The 22,918-nt window shown below is 38.4% G+C and overlaps 1 protein-coding gene across 6 annotated transcripts in view; it reads left to right on the top strand.

The window, feature by feature from the left end:
- Etv1 (ETS variant transcription factor 1) overlaps nucleotides 1-22,918 on the top strand; it is a 96,369-nt gene that overhangs the window by 54,104 nt on the left and 19,347 nt on the right. For all 6 annotated transcript variants that reach the window (XM_045135675.1, XM_045135674.1, XM_045135673.1 and 3 more), the window contains 2 exons: nucleotides 1,781-1,969; nucleotides 5,971-6,218. In XM_045135675.1, the coding sequence (XP_044991610.1) occupies nucleotides 1,781-1,969; nucleotides 5,971-6,218 (437 nt within the window). The remainder of the gene's footprint in view (nucleotides 1-1,780; nucleotides 1,970-5,970; nucleotides 6,219-22,918) is intronic.

Raw genomic sequence — 22,918 nt, 5'->3', positions numbered from 1 at the left:
GGGGAATCAGACTCAGTCCTTGGGCTTTGCAGGTAAGTGCCTTAACTACTGAGCCATTTCTCCACCTCAAGAAACTTAGTTTTGTATATTTATCTTAGGACCACTGACCATTGCTTGGGTATTTCGTTACTTTTTGTTCTTGAAAGCTTATCTTTTATGTCTCTTATGTTTTATAAGAGGTTCACCAGAGACTTAAATTATGAAGGAGTGCAGTTGAAACTGCAAAACCTTTACAAGCAAGGTCTATGTAGAAGCTTGCCACTAAAACTTATTGCATTCAGATTAGACAATATCCATCAATATGTATTTTACATTGCATGTCCACAAAAGCATTACTTAACATATTTAATATTTCTAGTCCATTGAATGTAGAAATGTCATTCCTGATCAGCACTTATCAGAATGGTGAACATGAAATCACTACAGTTTTTGTCAATATTTTATTGTTTATTTGCAAACAGAGAGAGGGAAAGAGGGTATGGGCATGCTGGGGCCTCTTGCCACTGCAAATAATCTCTAGATGCATTTGTCAACTTTGTGAATCTGGCTTTACATGGGTAATAAGGAGTCTAGTGCAGGTTGTCAGGGTTTGCAAGCAAGCGCCTTTAACTGCTGAGCCTTCTCTCCAGCCCTCACTAGTTTTATACAGTATACCTCGGGGCTATAAATTAGCAGTACAGGAATTGCCTAAATTGCCTATGGAGGCTTTTGTAGCAACCAATAACTCTCCCAGCATATATAATAAATTCTCATACTTCCATTTCTCTACAAACAATATAATTTAATATGATATTTCATAAAGGAGTAAGATAATATCTTGAGAGAGAAATTACATGTTTCTTTTTTCATAGCAATCAAATGAGCCACTTTATAAAAGAAGTATGTTTCATTCAAAATACGAGTAGAACATAAATAAATCCAACTATAAACTTCTTCCAATTGACTTTGCTTTAAAGCTAGACTAGCCTGGCATTGTGGTGCATGTCTTTAATCTCTTTACTCAAGAGGCAGAGATAGGAGCATCACTGTGAGTTTGAGGCCAACCTGTGACTACAGAGTGAGTTCTACCTCAGTCTATGCTAGTAGTGAGATCCTACTTTAAAAAAATTAAAACAAAATACAAACAAACAAAACTAGATTAGGTGAACATTGCACCTACTCAGTCAACATTGGAAAGCACTTTTGGACTTAGATGTAATTTGGGTTAGTAGAGTAACAGTGAATCATGACATAGGTCAATCTGAAAATAAACTTTTTAAGTTGTATAAAATTAAGTTTTTTTTAATTTTGAAAGGAAATTGAGTCATTTAACCTGGAACTATCTGTTTTGTTTAGAAGTTTATATAAAATCTACTGTTAGTAAGATATTTTTTAGGTTTCCAGAAATTAGTTAAATCATAAAGCAACTTAAATTCATAATATAAAATTAAGCTTACCCAATTATTTCTCTTGTAATTGTGAGTGGAAGTCAAAGTAGGATAATAGGATTTTATTCCTAATAACATTATTTCCAAGAAAGTTTAAATATATCTGAGACATTTTAATTGGCTTCATTAATCTTTATTATTTTGTATGAAGAAGTTAGTGTGAACGTCACTGATTTAATATGAAAACATCTAAAAAGGCAAAAGCAGTGCCTCAAAATTCCCCCACAAGTAAAGGCAAACGTCTGTCTTATTAAGTTAATATTAATCCTTTTTAACAATTTCTTTTTTAAAGTTACTCAAATGCCACACATATTCTCTCTCACTCTTTCTTTCTCTTTATGTTCTCTGGGTAGTGCCTATGATCAGAAGCCACATGTGGGAATGAGGCCGTCCAATCCCCCGACCCCATCCAGTACTCCGGTGTCCCCACTCCACCATGCATCTCCAAACTCAGCCCACACTCCGAAACCTGACCGGGCCTTCCCAGCTCACCTCCCTCCATCGCAGTCCATACCAGATAGCAGTTACCCCATGGACCACAGGTAAGCTGCAAGAGCCATTTAAAATGAAACAAAACAAAACTGACTTTAGAATTCTTGGAGAAAATTACCGTTACTAATCCTGAAGACAGATAGTTGTCTTAATGTAAGCATTTTATTTTGCACGTCTGTGTAAAATATTTTTAGAAAAAGCTTGCCTTATCTATACTTATAAATAATTTGTGCAGAAGGTCATTTATAAACATTCCTTTTATACACTTTTAAGTTGGTTGCTAAAATGGAAAATTAATCTATATACTGACATTTGAACATTTCTCATTTGCTTTGCTTAAATCAAATTACTTCACTTAAACTTTAAATCAGATCATCCCATCTCTGTGAGCATATGTGTGTACTGATTCTATAAAGTTAGGAGACTAATTTTAGTAGGTGGCTTATGAAATTAAGTTCTTTACCTTAGATTGAACGATTTAGCCTCACATAGTTTTGCAAAATATAACTTATTTAATTAAAGCTATTTGGCATCCTGTTCAAGTGATAGATGTTCAATGTCAGTGGACTCATGGCTGTAGATATGAGAATAAGCACTTACAAAGATGGAAGTGCAATGAGTATCACTTAGAAACAAATAAGACAAGAACTGCAACATGGACCTAGTAAGATTACTGTTATAGAAAACTCTTGAGTCCTACAAATACCAAAAATTCAAGGTTTTAATGAAATACTAGAGGAGGTACTGCCTTAATACGTTTGTTAAAGAACAGATTGATTGTGTACAGCAAATCTTCTCCCTACTGCTTTGTTCTATGTCTCACTGCTGGCTCCTGGTGAATGAGTGACAATGGACTCCAAGGGAGAAAAACACAAACCTTATCTGTAGCATCTGCTGAGTTGATGAGGTCATCCTGTGCCTTGTCTCACTACTGGGTATCTTTGAGAGGAGTCTCAGTGCTAGTTGGAAAGAGACGTAAAATAGCACACCACAATACAGTCTTTTGCTGTACAGATAAAAGGGCATAACACCAACAGCATAACTAGTAGGGAAGGGTAGTGAAATGAGGAGTTTTGAGTTGCCTCAAGGAGTTGCCTTGTCTTTATTCAGTCTGTTGTGTAAAGGAGAGGCTGTATAATTGAATTCTTAGTAGAGATTACACTTAACAAGTGTCCCCCGCCCCCAACGTGTCTTGCACATTTATTCCTGAGCCAGGACCATAACTGGCCCTGAGACACCATCATAAAAACAACATAGCCAAAAGAAGTCTTCAGACCAGCAGAGGGAAACAGATGTGCCACGGGCAGGTTTCTGAGTCTATGAGTAAAAGGGAGCACTGTGGTAAGTTCTTTTGTGGGCTCAGTCTCAGAGGCAGTAACTGTTTGGTGGAGGCGAATGAGATGAGGTCATTTATTTTTCCAGTGTGAAGCTGAGCCGATCCTTCCTAGCTCTCCTTGCCTTGCTCAGTCTTCCTGCACTTCGATGACTAGATGCCTCCCATTATGTCTTCCCTCTGGCCTGGAGGACGACTGAGGGTGGGATGGAATGTCCATCAGTGTAAGCAGTTTGCTAACTAAAGATGAAAGTGTGCTTGTTGCCCAGTGGGCCAATTAAACAGGCACACATTGTACAACAACAAAGTCAGGTGGTATTGTGAAGACTTCTCTCAGTTCTTCCTAACTGAACCCCTCACAACCCAAACGAGTGCCGGACTGTAGACTGGACCATCTGCCCTCGATGTGTCTCGGGGGAAGGTGACTGCTGGATAGGCAGTGTGTCTGTTTTTAGATGACCTAACTGGGCATGCTTTAGCCAGATCCAGTTTAGGTTCTCACCTGGAAGTCAAATATTTGAGACTGAGAACAGCCGGCCCGGAACTCCAAGAGGGAAGCTCGGGGTCTTTTCCCAGCGCCCCCCAGCTGAGTTTTGAGGACAGTACCAGTTGGCCCATCCTAGGAAACTCTCTGAAGCCTTATGTTTCTGATGAGGATTTCTTAGAGGGCCCTGGCCAACTAACGGCAGTCCCTTGGTTATAAATGGCAATTATTTTTTTTTCTGGGAACAAATCCTTTCCCCAGATAGCTCCTTTCAGCCCAGGCACCCCACCTCTCTCGGGGAGCACTTGATGGCCAGCTGGCCCACACACTGCTTCCTTTCCTCAGCCTCGTTGGCAGGCCTCTGGCAATTTTTCTCGAACCCACTGTGCAAGGGGTGAGCCTCTTTCCCCAGTGACCCACCACCCACACTTGGGTTGTCATTACCCAGGAGCATGTTCTCCTTACCCATCAGCCTTCTTCCTTAAACACTGTCTCTTCACCATCGGACAGTGGCTCTCCAGCAGCATGTGTCTAGTAGTAAGTATGCTGTCCCGGCAAGTATGAGTGAAATGAGTTGACTTGTAAAAACCAAGAGTCTGATCCCTTACAAAGCTTTCAGTGCAAGCATTCTTAACTTCCTTTTAAGGCTTCACAAAGTGAGCCGGTTTCTTATTTTATCTTCAAGTTACAATTTTCTGATTCACTCCTTGACAGTTCTTAATGATAATTTCTGTTTCTTTTTTTGGCTAATGAAATAAGCAAGAGGAGGGAAATGAATGCAGTGCCAGTCAGCCTAACTGTTTTCAATATCCGGGTTTCTAAGTTTATTTTCTGCAGGTGTAGGTGGAATTTTAGTGCTTTCCATGGCAGCCAGTGAGTGAACGTACAGGATGGAGTGTTCTTAGAAATGCTACAGCAACTGCTTGGCCATTTTACCTTGTTTTCACTTAACATTACCAAAATTAAATACTAAATTTCTAAATGAAAGTCTCAGGAATGCTTTTAAAGTGGGGTGGTTAATAGGCTAATATTTGCTTATGCTTTATTGGTTATTATTAAGCACTCGTGGGGGCATTTTTAGAGCACTTTTAAATCGTTTGATTATTCCACATCTCTGGCAGGTTAATGATATTATGGATGCGAAGCACAGAAAAATGGAATGATGGCTTAATTGGCCAATCTTTCCACCATGTAACCAATATCCAAGGAGCAGAGGGCTCATGCTCAGGTTTCTGCCAAGGCCCCCGAACTTCCTCCTGACCTCACAACCTGACTTGCACCAATCTGTGCAGTGCATATGATGTATGCATTATCTTCCTCTTTGGTGGTCACCTGTATATTCATGCTTATTTTTGTCAACCCAACAATTTGGAGCTCTTAGAAGCCAATGTGCCTTGTGTTGCTGTTTGACAGGAAAGAGGTGGTAAAAAAAAAAAAAAAAAAGAAAGAAAGAGCGAGAGAGCAAGAGAGAGAGAGAGAGAGAGAGAGAGAGAGAGAGAGAGAAAGGAAGGAAGGAAGGAAGGAAGGAAGGAAGGAAGGAAGGAAGGAAGGAAGGAAGGAAGGAAGGAAGGAAGGAAGGAAACTTGGCTTAGATTTAAGGCTCCATAACACTAAAACTTATTGGTTTATGTGTTACGAGGACACAATGTAAAGTAGTAGACTGCTGGAGAATCAAGTGGCCTCCTGATTCTAGAAGCGTCAGCATGCTCGTGCTTCTTGTGTAACTGGTGGTTATGGGAGGAAACTGTGGAGTAGGTTGCTGTTTGGTCGTGCTTGTTTGCTTGCAGAGCGGTTTAATGGCAGAATTCAAAGAGTAAAGATTCAGTTTCAGATAGAATTCTACTCTTTCTACTTTTTCTTATGTATAATCATTTGAGACTTTTCTTTTAGAGGTTATATAAGTGATCCAATTAGCTTAAAATTGGTCTCTTTAGTTGTTAAGGCTCGTATTTATTTGGACTAAATTATTATTCTCCTACCACTACTCACAGTATACCTTTAATTGTGTAATATATTGAAATATTTGCAATGGCTGGATTAGAAGTGATCATGTGATTGAAAAAGTCATATTGCTAATGTTCTAAGAAAGACATCTTAGGGTTCATTACATGTGTACACCTGGGGACACTTGGTGTTTTGCTCATTCACTAGCAGGTACATTACATTATTATTTTAAAGATTGTTTTGTATTTTGTGCTAGCACATTATCTGAAACATACTCTTTTTTCCCCCAGATTTCGTCGCCAGCTTTCTGAACCCTGTAATTCCTTTCCTCCTCTGCCGACAATGCCAAGGGAAGGACGTCCTATGTACCAACGCCAGATGTCTGAGCCAAACATCCCTTTCCCACCACACGGCTTTAAGCAGGAGTATCATGACCCAGTATATGAACATAACACCATGGTTGGTGGTGCAGCCAGCCAGAGCTTCCCCCCTCCTTTGATGATCAAACAGGAACCCAGAGATTTTGCATATGATTCAGGTAGGCTCATGCTTTGATGGGATTACATGTAAATCAGCTTTTCACCTCCTTTATTGATTTGGTTATTGTTGTCAGACTGGGTGGCTCCTCACCACTTTGTTGAGGGAGATCTTGCTGATTTTAATGCTGTGTTTGAAACTTCCTTATGGCATATCAGACAATCTTGTCACAAATCAATGGTCAAAATAGTGCCTGGAAATGAAACCAGCTCAAACAAAATACAATTAATAAAGTGAGGCATAATCTAAGGCTAGAAGAGTGAATAATAAATTTTTTCTTGATATAACTTTCTTTTTCCTTCCCCTATTTTGCTATGGCAATCCTAACTAAAAACAATTTTTATATAAAGTAATATATTTTAAAAATTTGTAAACATTTTATTTTTGTTCATTTATTCGAGAAAGAGGCAGACACAGAGAGAATGGCCATAACAGGGCCTCTAGCCACTGCAAACAGTTTCCAGATGCACAGGTCCTGAGGAATTGAATCTGGGTCCTTTGGCTTTGCAGGCAAGTGCCTTAAATGCTAAGCTTTCTCTCTAGCCATACACACACACACACACACACACACACACACACACACACACACACATGCGCGCGCGCATACATACATACATGGTGGGCATTTACCATAACTTAAAAAAATTATTGGTGCCAAAGATTCCAAGGGTCCAACAGTAAGAATTTTTATGTATTTGAACAGGATATAGATAAAAGGTTCTGTCATAGTTTAGCTCCATTTCAGAGGGCAAGAATCTGCTATATAGTGTCATCTATCAGGGAAAGGGCCCTTCCTGAAAGTAAGAAAGGCTGAAAAATCTCTTGCAAATGTTACCACCAGTTTTGCCAACATTTAATTTTGGAGAATTACTTACCTCATCTCTCTTGAGTTTTTCCTGTTATAATCTGACAAGTCAGGACATATGCTTTTTACACATCTCAGGTATTTTAAAAAGATGTATAAGAAAGGTACCACATGTCTGCAAAATATTATTCACATTATTGTAACCAGGCCATTAGAAGGCTTTAGGTGTGGAGATATTTGAGAACAGTGCAATTTCCTTTTGTCTCAATGCAAATGTGTGGTTATTCTTTATGAAAGAACTATTGTGCCCCTGATACTACCTAAGGCTTCATGTCAGTTCTACTTGAGGGCAGTAGAGAGAAAAGTGTTTCTAAGTTTTGAGGTCCAATGTCCATAAAATCACCTACTTTATTCTGAACTGTCCTACTGGGTGTCTGTCTGGCCATCTTATTGTTGTTCCCTTCCTCACTGGGAAAGAAAGTAAAGAAATAAGGACAACATTGGCCACTCTGAGGCTTGCTTTAACTTTTGGAAGGCTTGACAACGTCCCAAAAATCTGTGAATTCCCTACCAGCTGGCCCTGCGTAGTCTACTTCTAGGGCCTCAACACGTGTGTTCCAAGCCTGTTTTCCAAGGACCAAGCCCAAGTTCCTGGGTTCCCCTAAGTTCAGTGTGTTGTACGGGGGCAGCTGTTTGAGAGAGGACAGAAGATCTAGGAGAGGCCCTGAAGCTTGCATGTGAATCTTCCCTTGGTGTGGCACAATGTTAGGGTGAAGGGAAGAAAGAAAAACAGAAAGTTGGATGGTCCCAAATCTGAAGGCACAGTTGTCCCATCCTATTCTGGGGTTAACTTTAAGAAGTTTCTTTGAATGATATAGTTAGCTTAGACTTCTGAGCTATTGTCATGGTATGTTTTCAGAGATGAAGGAAAAATATATTTATCAGTTTTGTTGCTGAATTTTAATTAAGAAACAGAACTAAACCCTTGATATGTGGGCATTTATTTAAATTCTTCTGTAATTTGGGGACTATCTTGAAAATTTGTCCTACTAGTTTCTGTTTAGAACTTTTTATATCTGCTCATGGGTGGCCATAATTAAAAACACTTCAGTTCAATGGACTTTACTACAGAAACAAGACATTTCTGAATTTCTAGTCCTATTGTTGCAGCCAGGTTGATTTGCTGGCAGAAAACACCCGACCAAGAGCAGCTTGTGGGGAAAAAAGGTTTATTTTGGCTTACAGACTTGAGGAGAAGCTCCATAATGGCAGGGGAAATGATAGCATGAGCAGAGGGTGGACATCACTTCCTGGCCAACATCAGGTAGACAACAGCAACAGTAGAGTATGCCAAACACTGGCTGTAGCACCCATAAGCACTCCCCCAACAATATACTGCCTCAAGGAGGGTTTAATTCCGAAATTGCCATTAACTGGGGACCTGGCATTCAGAACACCCAAGTTTATGGGGAGCACCTGAATCAAACCACCACACCTGTTAACTACTGTTATTCCTATTTCACAAATTATATTTTGTCTGTTGTGTTTTTAAATTCATAACTTAGGGCTGGAGAGATGGCATAGCGGTTAAGCGCTTGCCTGTGAAGCCTAAGGACCCCGGTTCGAGGCTAGGTTCCCCAGGTCCCACGTTAGCCAGATGCACAAGGGGGCGCACGCGTCTGGAGTTCGTTAGCAGAGGCTGGAAGCCCTGGCGCGCCCATTCTCTCTCTCTCCCTCCATCTGTCTTTCTCTCTGTGTCTGTCACTCGCAAACAAATAAAAAAAAAAAATTCATAACTTATTTCAAGAAGCTATACATTAAAATTGCATATATTAGCTTAAGTAATCATTCCAAGCCTTTTATGCAGCATAGCATTTGAATGTTTTTTCTGTGTGTGCATTATGCGCATAATGACAAAAAGGGTGACATCAGAGCTTGTTGTGATTCTGTGATTTGTCCCCCATGTGTTTTATCATGTTTATATTATATATGTATTTATATATGGCATGGTTTTGAGCATGGGTGGCTTTTAATGAGCAGATATGAACGAAACAGGAAGGAGATATACGGATTCTAATAAAGACATAACTTTAGAAGCTGAGTCTGTAAGTCTATCTGTGGGCCGTTCATCTGGTGGATTTAGAGTCAGTCACTGTGTACACTTCAGAAGCACCATGTCAGTCACTCATGGTATCAGGATCATGGTCCAACATTGTATTTTATAAGTATATAGGGCATTGCTTTTGTGTGTACCATACCTCTTACAACTGGCAGGTAAAATAGTATTTAATATTTGAGAAGTTATTAATTTTATGTTATGTTACATTGTCTTTCCCTTTATATTTTAAATTGGAAAAATTGTACACTAGTTTTGAATTCAAATGCCAACTTTCTTAGTTTATTTTTATTTTTATTTTTGACAGTTAAATGGTAACCATGGAACTTTTGGGCATGATTTAGAAAATGTACAGTAAGAGTGTAACCAGGGCCTATAAACATTAATCTGCTGGCATTAAAATGAAATTTCCTAGCCACCACATCTCTGCTATGATGTTTGTTTACTGTCTGTCTGTGTCATATACTGGAGCTCATAAGTGTGGCTCTGAATATTTTGTTTGTTGTCATCTGCTCTCTCATCCTTGCTGAGAACATACTATAATCAGCCCTTAAGAAAATCTAATGCATTTATCTGTGAACCCCCGTGTTCTTATTTTACTATTGGTTTCGGACCAACGTTAATTTAGGAAATATTTTATATGTAGTTTCACAAAACACAAGAAAGTATTTTCTAAAAGGATGAACACAGAATCTGTCATCCAAAGGTTATCCTTTTAGAAGGCTTCTAGGACTCTTTATTACTTAATTCATTGTACCATAAATGTTGTGACAATAAAAGATGGCTTGATAGGGGAAAGACAGCCTGATTGTGCTCTAATAAAACCTGACATTAATTATGACATGGGAAATGGAAGGTCTATTAGTTATAATTATAATTACAGGAATGTAATTTCAACTGCAGAATATTTAGGATTAAAATAATGCAAAATATTCTAGTAGTGCAGAATTTTTTTATTCAAAAGGTGAGAAAAAAAATAAACCCTTGGGTCAGAAGACAGAGACACAAAGTAGATATTGAAGAAGAGGGTCTGGTGGGCAGAACACAGCAATTATGGCTAGATCATGTGCTGTGCTGGAGAGTCCAGTGCACAGATGTGTCTCCTGCTGCCTCCCCCCCCCCCCCCCCAGTGTGGCAGCAGGACCTACACAGGTGGTTTTGCTGGTTTCTCTGCTTATTAGTTGGCTTTCCCCAAATCCCACATGCTTGTTTTCACTTCTTGTTCTATAGCCAACTGACCACATCAGAAGAGTGAGTATGAGCTGAGTGCTTTACTTGGAGAGTTTGGTACAGAGTCTGCCATTTGCCATCTCATTTTCATAGACCCATGGCTAGTTGTCCTTTTGTGTTTATATGTATTATCTTGAAGGTTCAGAATGCCAGTGGAACAACTGTTTCAGCTTATATTTGTTTATTTGGATGTTTAGGATAGTCTGGCTATGCAGCCCTGGCTGCCTGGTTCTTCCTTTGTGGAGCAAGCTGGCCTTCAGCTCACTGGAGTCTTTTCTGTCTCAGCCACCTCAGTGCTAGGACTTCAGGTGTGTGCCACCACACCTAGATTTGAGGCAGAGGTTTTAGATGTATATTTTATTGGCGTTTTGTGATTGTATTTTATTCTTTTGATAGCTTAGGTGGTTTTGTTTTATTTTGTTTATTTTTAAGCCTACAAACAGAAAATGGTTACCTACTTTGATCAAGTAATTTTACTGTCAGGAATTTACCCACAATCAATATGGTGATTTGAGAAAGGAAGGGAGGGAAAAGGAGAGGTTGGAGGGAGAAAAGTTGTAAGTTAGTGAAAAATTAAAAAAGGAGTTATGGCTGCCAGCAAAAGTATACATGATTCATGAAAAATAAGACCTGATACAGAAATATGAGGTGATATAATGGGTGATTTCTGTGTTGAGTATGAGTAGTTTCAGATTTTATTGCCTTCATAATCAGATAGAATAAATATTATTTAATAAAATATCAACCCCCTCAGAGGGTAAGGAGATGGATGCCTCAATTAATTACATTATTTCTATAAATGACAAGAATGCAAAGTAGAAGTATGGTTTGTAGTCCCACCTGTTGCAAGCTCAAGTGGACTTTCTACCTCTGTGTCTGAAACTGCCTTGGAAGGAGGAGACAGTAATACAGTGCATGGTGGAATTCATGTTCATCTGCCCACAATACTTGTGTTCCTTTACACTTTAGGATATATTAAGAGTCTTGATCTAGAAGTGATTAGAGGTGTAATACATTAATATAATGCTTTTGGCCATTGAGGCCTATTCTATTATCCTAATTAATTTAAAAGACACTTTCCAGTCATGTAGTGGAGCAATTTAATTTAAAAATTCGGAATCAAGAGGGGTCAAGAAGAACTTTCAGGAGCAAAGGCAAGCTTGCTGAAAGAGAAAATGGTGACAGTGCTTTGCACCTTGAGTTTATACGGCAGAAGGAGCAGAAGAGGTCAGAGGAGAGCCTGGCATGTGTTTGCCAAAGAAAATGCACTCTTTTTGTTTGTTTGTTTTGTTTTGTTTTTCTAGCCCAGGCTTATCTGGAACTCACTGTGTAGTCTCAGTGTGGCCTCAAACTCTCAGCGATCCTCCCACCTCTGAGTATTGCTGGGATTGATGGTGTGCGCCACCACGTCTGCTTTGTACCTGGATTCTTAAAATGTGATTTTAGTGCTAGTCCTGTTACTACTGATAATGCCTTCTATCCACTTACATAGAGGCAAATGTTGTATGTACTATCTTAAAATTGGAATTTGATACAGATAGATGTCCTCAGAGATGTTAAGTCTTGAAACTCAGAAAAATAATTGCAGACCAGCTACTTTAAGTCCTTCCTCCACAAATGAGTTTTAGAGACAAGTAGTGAAAGCTCAATTGAGTAACTTATCTTTGATTACACAGGTATTCTCTGAAACAGCCCAAACCCTCTAAAACTAAGCTTCTGTAGTTCTTAACTTAGTGACCATTTCTGATCTTTCTCGGTGATGGTTCAGGATAAAGGGCAATACTGTTGCATGTATTGTTGACCATTTATTTTAATCTGGATTAAGTATTATTTCCTATGATTAATGAAGGCTCTGTACATTTTCCAGTAGGTAGGGCTGTCTGCCATAAAACTGCAAGGCTATACTTTTTCCAGTGGAGGAGGATCATGAGCTGGTGATCAAATTTTAGCTCTGAGTTCTAGGTGTTCATTGCTCTGTGGTAGGAAACTAAAAGATCTCAAGAGATGAATGATTCTGAAGATGGAAGTTGCACTTTGCTTTTTTTTGTAAACAAAATATGCTTCAAACCAAGTCAACAATTAAAATTATTAAAGAAGTAGCCTGGTAAAGGCTTAATAATTAGAAAAAGGAGTGGTAAATTTATGACCTACTTAGCTTCAAATTCCTTGCATGGACTTTGAGCTTGCCTGAGCTCTAGTACTGGACTTCATGCTTTCAGTTTAATACCCTTGATACCCGATGCTTACAATATAACCAGAACTGAGGCCTCCAAACTTCTGTCAGCTGTATCCACTTTTCACAAGTAAGCTTATGAGGCATTGCAGTATCTAAACCAGATGTAAGGAAAACTTTTAGAGGAATAACATGTGCCTTTTTAAATCCTTTATGTCAGATCCATCCATTCTTCCACCCCAGTGACCCCTCCTGGGTTCCCCATATATTTCTTTATCAACTTAGGTCATCAACAAAGGCCTGTAGAAAAATTCATATTTAAAGTATTATTTTCTGTCATTAGCATGTAGGAAAATCATGTGTAGGCAGAGAAATGATAAAAACACAATTACACTTAAAATATTTACCTCTCTTTAAGTATGTAAAAATGGACTATGTTTAACGTTCTGTCAGAGCTGATATATATATTTCTAGTATATTTGTAGGCCTAAGCTGGTATTTTAATGAAGAAATCTAAGGGCTTCTGGATTTTAGAACCGGAGAGATAGGAAAATTCCTAGTACTCTGAACATTACTCAGTGTTTGCTGTGACAGTAGAGAGCTATCAGTAGTAAGGTCTAATCTAGTGCTGCATCAAGAAAGCAAAGCCTAAGCTTCCCTATGCAGGGTTTATAACATGGTCTTAAATCTAACCTGGTAAGATGATATCATTGGATAATACAGTAGGGACCATGTTATTGTATTCCACATCTGTATAGACATATAGAATGTTTTATTTGTTTGGAGAGACCGTATTTGTCAGAGCCTTAATCTGTTGACTAACTTTTCAAACCACTTAAGAAAAAAAAAATTAAAAGACAGCAGTTATGTAGATTACCCTATTTTGTTACTTGTACTACAAGGCAGTCTCTCAGAATTATTTCCTTAGGAGACAGAATACCTGACAGAAACAAACAGAAGAAGATAAAGGATTCGTCTTGGTTCAGGATTTCAGAGACCATAGCTCATGGCTTTGTTGGTTCTGGTTGGACAAAGCAGAGCATCATGGTACTGGGAATGTGTGGAGGAGGAGCCTGCCCAGCTCAGGGCAGAGCAGACAGCAAAAGGAGAGGACTGGCCACCAAATACCAACTTCAGAGTCAGTCCTTCCCTGACTGTTTCTTCCAGCAACTCTATAGCACCTGGTCTCCACCACCTCTCAGAGAGCGCCACCAGGTGGGGAGCAACCGCTCAACTCTTGAGTCTGTGGGGAACACTTCATACTCAAACCATAACATCAGGACATGCTTTAAAGAGAGCTTATAGAAGGAGACATAGACTATGGTGAAATTTAACTCATAAATATCTTCTTGTAAATACCCTTTCATCTTTTCCCCACAGCTGGGATACATGCAAAAACCAAAACACAAGGAATAAATACAGTGGTTATAAAAGAAAGTTGTTGAAAGAAACTGAGTGACATAGAGAACATGTAGTGGGCAGTAAAGGCAAGGGGTATTTATGGGAATATTCCAGGATACCTTAAACTGGTAGGCTTCATCATTTCCAAAATAGAGTCCCGGCCGTGCATAATTTCCCACTCTTGAACATTCTCGTGTCATTTATAAAGTCAATGATTTCATGTTGCAGGAACTACTGTTCTAATGTTAGCTATTTTTTTTTTCAAATTGAATTATATCCTGCATTATGTACATAGATAGCTAAAGTTAGGGCACAGAGGTGTGGCGTTCTAGGACAGGGGCTCCAGGTTCTTCCTGAATGTCCTTTCCTAAGCATGCCTTCTTGCCCCTGAACCGCTATGAGACTGTCTCAACTGGCCTTCTTTTGGTAGGTAAGAAGACAAGGCTAAAATGAGTCAAACCACGTGATCTAGAACTTAACACCTCAAAAAAAAAATGGTAGATGCTCTTTGATGTCTGATGGGATTATGTTTCCTTTACCTCAACCTAGAATGAAAATATATGTTAAAAACTCATTTAGTATATCTAGCTTACCAAATGTCATTGCTTAAGTCTGTAGTTGGTTGACCCTTGTGGCTCTATAGTCAACTGGGAACCAGGGCTTTTTGCCACTGCCCAGCGTCACAAGAGAAAAATCATACCATGTATCTTCCACCTCACAAATGATCAAGATTTAATCTACAGTTTTTATGGACTGCACACTGCTCCCTCCTCACCATAAAACTGAGGTGGCATAAATCAGGGGTTGTCTGTGTTTTTGTATAGGTATTGCACCTAATTCTGCAATCACATTTAGTGGTTTTTATATACGTAGCTCCAAATAAGTTTTAGGTTGTATTCCATGTATTGCTTTAATCAGACTTTAATAAATACATATACATATATAATATTGAAACTTATGCAGCATATTGAATTTCTAAAAAATAATAATATACATTTAAAAATATTTAGTTTTATCCCAACCTTTGAAACTTCTCAAAAAGGAATTCCTAAAATGCACTGAATGCTTCTTAAAGTTTTAAGGAAAGTGTTAGTTCCAAATTAATAATTCAGTGTTGCTAATAGGAATGGCCTAAAAATACACTCAGTGCTTATTCTTCAGCAGTTTGGTTGTGTTCCACATGGTGAGCTGTCAATCATCTTCCCACTTGGCTTTTTCAAGTATTTCAACTTTGAGTTCCAAGATGATCCTCTACCCTTTTATTTGCCAAATATTAGAGGCTGGAAATTAATCTTGGACTGTCCTAATGCCATGTTTGACAGTCCTTAGATTTATTCATCGATTTAAGAGAAAAGACAGGACTCCTTCAGTGTTTCTCCACTGTCCTTCCTCACTCATGGTCATGGTCACGCTTCTGTGATCCATTGCTTGGTTTTGGCCACAGTAACTGCTTTCCTCTCATGGTTCCAGAGCACAGAAAGACAGCAGTGATTTCCTTCCTTCAGAGTGAAGGCCCATGCACAGATAGCTGACAAAGTTCTATGTAGATATAACTCTGGTTCAGGAATGCTTTTTGCAAGTCATTCCCATAATTAGATTTTTCAAAGTATTATCATCTTAAATAATTCCCAGTGCATCCATGATTGTGGCTTCTTGAATTTTGACTCTCTGTACCTGAGAAGTAATGCTGTTTCCTGAAGACTGAGCTCTGGCCCTATCATTACACACATTTTACTTAGCATCACATCTTTTTCTTCCTGCAACATGGCAGCTCTTTTTTTTTTTTTTTTAATTTCCTTCCTTAGTCTTAAACTATTGCTCAGAAAAAATTCAAATGGAATATCACAGAATTTTAAAGAATGAACTATTGATCCTTTGGAAAATGTTAGCGTTCTATCAGCAATGTCTCACAGTGAAGAATAATTTTCTTGTACTCAGCCAGGGATTTGTGGACTAGTATATGTGGTTTTCCAGGTGCTTCAGTTGTGAAGAGTGACATTGATGTCTTCTTAATTGACTGTGTTACGATAATAGAGGTCATGCATGGGCCTCACAGCCTGACTTTACTTTTCCTTGCCTAGCATGTCTCCTGCAGGTTTTCCTCATTTGTCCCTGGGTTAAAATAGCAAATCTCCCAAACCAGCATGCTGGCTCACTCGATCAGTTTTTCTAAGAAATTTTTCAATGTGCTCTAAATCTACAGTTACAGTAAGTGGCATTGGCGAGTGATTTGATTTGAGGATTGAGACTACAGTCTGGATTTGCTCTTTATGCATTAACACAGGTCAAATGGACAGGGACTGCTTTTTAAGTCAGTAATGGAGGGCTGAAGGCTGTCTTAAACCAATCATATCAGTTTTACCCATGACTGATTGATCCCTAGGGGCAGAGCCTTGGAAACATTTCTCTTCCATGAATGGACTCCACAGAGCCTGGAGTTTCATTCATAAAATGGAGACTGAAAGGAAGCGTGCACACACACACACACACACACACACACACACACACACACACTCACAGGCTCCCTCCCTGGAATGTCCATTTATACAGAGCTGAAGGGTGTAGTGTTCCATCAGCTGCTGCTTTTGCCAGTTGACTGGAAGTAATGATTAATGCTTATTGGTTCTGCTTGCGTGTAACCCGACACTATTTATGGCCTTGCAGTGTTGCTAATGTATGGTGAATGAGGAGACAACATTCTCAAATCAGAAACATAAACAGGAACTGGTGGGTCTGAATTCCATTCAAATATGTCATCTCAGCCCCACCGTGTTTGCCTAACTTGGATTTTACAGGCAGGAAAGGGGGAAGGGAAAGGCAATGTGCTTGTTAACTGTACTAGCTTGGAGAAAGGGAATTGCAAGGGAGTAGAGTGTACTTTTATAGTGCGTAAATTATAGTTTCTTTTCAGGCAAAACAACCGGGACACTTAGGCCCCAGTTGCTTACTGCCAGTGGGTGACATGAATGTGAACTGTTTTATGAGTGGAATTGAGATCTGAAATTAAATGAAACAGTTTAAAAACTATTTGTCCCACTGCATGTGTTTGTTAATATGTGTTTCATGAATGTGGAGAAAAGAAGCTAAGGAATATATCTTTTCTAAAAAAGCATGGCTGTAATATTTGAGTATATGGTTTTAGATTTAGAGTGTGGCAAAATGTTTTGTATTTCAAGGTTTTATATATTTAAGTGAGTTAACTATTTAGTAAGAAGAGAAGTAGTGTTCCACAAAATATTTTCATCCAGGAAAGGGATAATTTAAAATAATTTTTAGCCACGTTTTGCTACGTTAAATAGATATTTATTGTTTTCACCTGTGCATGTGCATGTGTGTGAGTGTGAAGTTCCTATTTAATTGCTTCAATACTGTCTGGAACATTTTACTAGGATCAGTAACTCAAAGATAAATATGAAAAGAATCAAAGAATGAAACGACTGAAAAACTGACCAGTCGTGTCCCTGGTATTATTTCATGATTCTCTTTAACTTAAAGAAGTATTTCTGGACTCTTCTTCTGGTAACTTTTCTTCATGTGTGAGCCCTAACAGTGTACTGCTTCATCTGCCTGGTCTGTTTTTGTTTATTCTCAGCATTAAACAATAAAACCACCCAAATTGTATGACATCTGCAATATGCTAAGTCCTGACCCTGATGTCTATTTACTATTTTTGTCATATGGAGCATGTCTTGAAAGTTCTTTTATCCTGTCTCATTATTTACAAAAGGAGTAATAATCCCCATCTCTTAGTGTTTCTCTAAGAATTAAATATGGTTACATTTAAGTTTCTAATACAATATCTGATACATATTAAGGGTCCAGACAACAATAATGAATTTTTGCTGGCATGGTTTTACCTTGATTTCTACAGATTCTTTTCAGAAAGCACTAGTCCTTTTATAGGAGGCCATTGTTAGGTCCAACAATTAAAAATTCATCTTTTGGGTTAGAGACTAGAGGAAGAGATGAACTGAGATATTTCACTAGCATCATCATGTTATTAAGAAACTATATCGCATATACAGAGAAACATTGGTGCTGAACTACCAACTAATATTATTCTTGTTGAGAACAAGCAGAATAAATTATTTGTTATAGGGATCCCAGGAAAAATGCATGGGTTCATTTCATATCATGAGTTCCAGCAAGTGACAATTCAGGATGGAAGCTCAGCATTAAATCTTCCACTACGGAATTGTATGGTGGTCCATGTGTCAGGTAATGGCATCCTTTCCCATCTTTACTTTATTTAACCCTGTGCTAATATGGGAACATCTAATAAATACTCAAAGCCATGTTTATGCTTGTGTTTTCACCCACCTCCACTTTGATCCCACCTTAATAAAAATTATTACAGACTTATAAAATTTCCAAAATCCCAAATTCAGCAGATCGGATTACCTGCTTACATCTGCCTAATTTTTTTTCTTTTCTTTGTGTGATACCTTCCAAAATTATCCTAGATGTTTACAAAAGAAATTTTTAACTTTGTGTGTACAATTAAGTAGTAGAATTTGACAGCATGCAGCCTTCATGTATCAAAAATGGTTTAATTCTGGTGCACGCCTTTAATCCCATCACTCGGGAGGCAGAGATAGGAGGATTGCTGTGAGTTCAAGGCCACCCTGAGACTCCATAGTGAATTCCAGGGCAGCCTGGGCTACAGGGAGACCCTACCTCGAACCCCCCACCCCCAAAAAAGGCTTCATTCACTTAGCTATCTTGCTGTCTTCCTCTATCACTCTCCACCACTCTTTCCCCCTTTTCCTTAGATTTTGAAAACACTGATAGTGTGTTGGGCATAGTTTTCTCCCTTTCCTTAACATCTGTCGGTAGAGGGTTAGTACATCTAGCCTGATATTTGTAGATTTTGTGTTGTCATCATTGTTTAGCGAGATAAACATTCATGCGTAAATGAAGTAGTATCTAATTCACCACCCCTTTCTTAAAACTTATGTCATCTCCTACTCTCCTGTTTTCTTCAGAAGGCTTCAGCATCTTAGATGGCATTTTTGTAGGTTTGTGATTGAGTGCTGTGCGTGTGTGCATGCGCGTCCATGCACACACTCATTTGTTTTCTTTTCTTTCTCATGTGAATCTAAACATACTAGTACTGGAACCTATCTTGGGATCTAAATACCTTTCTCATTAAAATCCCTTTTATGAAACTATACAATTAAGTTTTCATGGTAACTATACCAAACTTATTCACATGTCAAATATAAAAGGAGTAAAATAGTAACATTGATGCTTCTGTATTTCGTTTAGATATATCTTCATAAAGTTGTGCTATTTGTACCGTCAAGAAAATGTTTGAGTTTTAAACATAATCAGTGTTATCACCAGAAAGTGAGAGGACACAGGAAGCCAGCAACATAGGATGTTAGGGAATGAGAAGACATTGAAAACATCAGCAGAAAATTGTTATAATGCTCATCTTCTCAAATGAAATTGGTATCACTAGTTGTTAATACATCTCAAGATTTCCACTTTTTTTAGTGTGTGAGACTGAATCCAGGGCTTTCTATATGGTAGGCAAACAGTCTACCACTCACTTCCATCCCTACCCATATCAAAATTTCTTTAGCTGATAGATGCATTTTTAAAATAGTAATTTAAAAATTATAAATAATTTGAATAATGATAATTAAAAACATTGAACCTGAAGTATAGCTTTAAGCACACACACAGTTCTGCATAGTTTAAAATCAAGTACATGATAATTTCAGGTATATGTTTTATAGAATACACTTGGGTATGATTATTTAATATTTTAAATTTCCTCCTATTATCAACTCATATTGAACCTCTGGGTGTGTTGGTTCATACCTGTTATCCCAATACTTTGTGCGCTGAGGCAGAAGGATTGCTTCATGTCTGAGGACAGCCTGGAGAGCCTTTCTTTGTCACATCACCTCCTCAAGGAGTAAAAGTTGTGTAGTCAGTCTGTCTCTGCATTGTACACTTACATAGTAACCAAATCACATCAAAACACAGCCTTGAACTTACTCCTGTTTTATTGACATGTCTGGCTCTAAAACATCAAAAAGCTTAATTAGGTTGTATGTTATTACTCCATAGTTGAACCAGAAGCACCAAATAAAAGAGATTTTATGTGCTTGTTTCAGGATTTATAAAATAAATCCAGTTTTGTACACTATTTGATAACAAAGCAATTTCAACATTCTCTGTAAATATGTCCCAGACAATCATGACAAATCTTTTTCTCTTTGCTTGGATCTGATGTTATGGCTTTTACAAACATAGGTAAATGATGCTTAAGGGAAAATTTTCATTTAGTGCAACTGGGCTAAGGATATGCAAATGAAGGGAGTGCCTGGCAGTATTGCATATGCAAATTTGAAGCTGCATTCTGTGATCAGACCTCTGGTGAAACTTCCCAAGACAGTTTGAGATTTTCAAGCTCAGCTTGAAAATGCAAGTCAAATAATGGACAAAGCATATTTCTTAAACAAAATAAAGTTTCTTACCTGCATATCTTAATTTGAGGAGACCTTTAATGTTACTAAAGGTGAAGACAAATCAAACTGGGCACTTTGGAGTGCTTGTTTATTTTAATACTTAACTCCACCTTGGCGGACTAGAGCAGGAAGACATCAGCTCTTCGCTGCCTTGAAGTTTTACAGAGTGTTAGATCAGCTTTCATCACCATGAACTCATCTGAAACAAATTATGAGTGGCTTAATTTCTGTACGATGATTTGGTCAGTACTAATATGTGTTAGACCTCTTTTATCCACACGTCTTAAGTGAATAAAAATCTTTTGTCCTAAATTTAATTTACACAATCTAATTTATAGACTGAATAGACTGAACTTTTAAAGGCAATGTTATTTAGGAACAGACATCAAGGTTTGATATCAAAAAAAATTCTCAAAAGATGTACCCTGAAATATTTTAAGCCTAATGGAAATTTTGGTTTAGTCATAAATTTGTGATGTGTGTTCCATAAATATATTTTAAATATTATGAATTGATAATTTTGAAGGATATTCCAGAGTAAGTACACTAATACCCAGCAAATCATGCAGTTCACATGGTTTAAGAACAAGAAATAAGATAAATAACTTTAAAAAATTTTTATCTTAAATAATTTATTTGACAGAGACAGAGAGAGAGAGAGAGAGAGAGAGAGAGAGAGGGAGAGAGAGAGAGAGAGAGAATGGGCATGCCAGGGCTTCCAGCCACTGAAAAGGAACTCCAGATGCATGTGCTCCCTTGTGCATCTGGCTAACGTGGGTCCTGGGGAATTGAACCTGGGTCCTTTGGTTTTGCAGGCAAATGCCTTAACCACTAAGCCATTCCTCCAGCACCATAATAACTTTTTAAACTAGGAAATGATTCCTGTTTGAATGCTATGGTCTCATCTGTTTAAATACTTCTGAGGTTCACTGAAAACCAGGTTCTGCTATTACTAGATAGTTTAGTGTGTGAGAAAATCTTACTATCTGTGGGTACAGGGGAAATGTTGTGCTCTACTTACTTACCCATGTGGTCATCTGCACAACATTTTTCCGTGTGTGTGTGTGTGTGTGTGTGTGTGTGTGTGTGTGTGTGTATGTAGGCATGTGTATGAAGTGTGTATGTATGAATGTGTATATGTATATGGTGTGTGTGTGTGTGTGTGCACATGCGCGTGCATGTGTGTGTGTGGATGAGTGGATGTGTGTCTGTGTAGGAAGTGTGTGTGTATGTATGGAGATGTGTATGAAGTATGTATATAGATGGATATGTCTATGGTGTGTGTGTGTGTGTGTGTGTGTGTGTGTGTGTGTGTGCATGTGTGTGAGTGCCCATGTCTCAGGACAACCTCGAGGTGTTCATCAAGCTTCCAGATTCTCCTGGCTCCACTTTACCATGGGAACAATAAGGTCAGAGACATGTGTACCACTTGCATCTGTCTTTAATTGAATCTGAGGAATTGAACTCAGACTTGCTTAGAAGTAAGCACTTTTAACCACTTAGTCATCTCCCATGCCCCAGGCAACCTTTTTAAATACATCAGTATTATTTCTGTCTTACAGATGAGAAGGTTGTGAAAAGAGACATTAGATAATTTACAAAAGTCAAGCATGGGCTGGAAAGATGGTTCACTGGTTAAGGCAGTTGGTTGCCAAGCCTGATGGCTGGGGTTTGATTTTCCAGTACCCACGTAAAGTCAGATGCACCAAGTGGCGAATGTGTGTGGAGTTCCTGTACAGTGACAAGAGGCTGTGGCCCTCCCCCTTTCCCTCTCTCTCCTTGCAGATAAAAATATTTTTCAAAAGTCACACTTCCATGCAATATCAAACCTGAGATTGAAAATCCAGTCTGTTAGATGACAAAAGACTAGTCGCACCTGTGCTGTTCTAGTGGTCGTAAAATTGTAACCCAGGAGTACTTAATAGAAGAGTCTCCCTGTGCTGTCTTAACATTCTTGTACAGACGAGGCTACGGCTGACCGTTGTCAGTGAATTGTGAAGTCTTATTCCCTGACCAACCGGAAGCCCATAAACCCCTGCTCCTCCATCTGCTGCCACAAAACACTCGCCTTTGCAATCACCGCCTAGCCCCCTTAGGTCTTAGTTGAGCATTTAGCAAAAGTTAAAATATAATGCCAAACTTCGTTGGTTGGATTTTTTTTATTAGATAAGGTAGAAATGAAAGCAGCAGGCAATTTAATTAGCAGTAATTTTTCTGGGCAAGTCATTACTTTGATGAACTTCAGAGCAATGTTTATGGCTCCTAATTAACCATGTTAGTCATTTGATTGAATAATCACTTTGGAAATGTTTCTACAATTTGATTAGAGTCTGACCCACTCTGATAGTCATAAATTAACTGATATCACTTTAGGATAACATGACTTTAGTTACTTCATGGGAATAAACCTCCTAGCCCCATTTTTTTTTCAGGTTTCTCTAGACTATATAAATGATAGCAATTTTAAGGATGGACTGAATTGCTAGCCAAGTAT

This window comes from Jaculus jaculus, chromosome 16, assembly GCF_020740685.1.
Source record: "Jaculus jaculus isolate mJacJac1 chromosome 16, mJacJac1.mat.Y.cur, whole genome shotgun sequence".
Classification (NCBI taxonomy): domain Eukaryota; kingdom Metazoa; phylum Chordata; class Mammalia; order Rodentia; family Dipodidae; genus Jaculus; species Jaculus jaculus.
The sequence above is the reverse complement of the archived record's forward strand: the minus strand, read 5'-3'. Positions and strand labels throughout refer to the sequence as shown.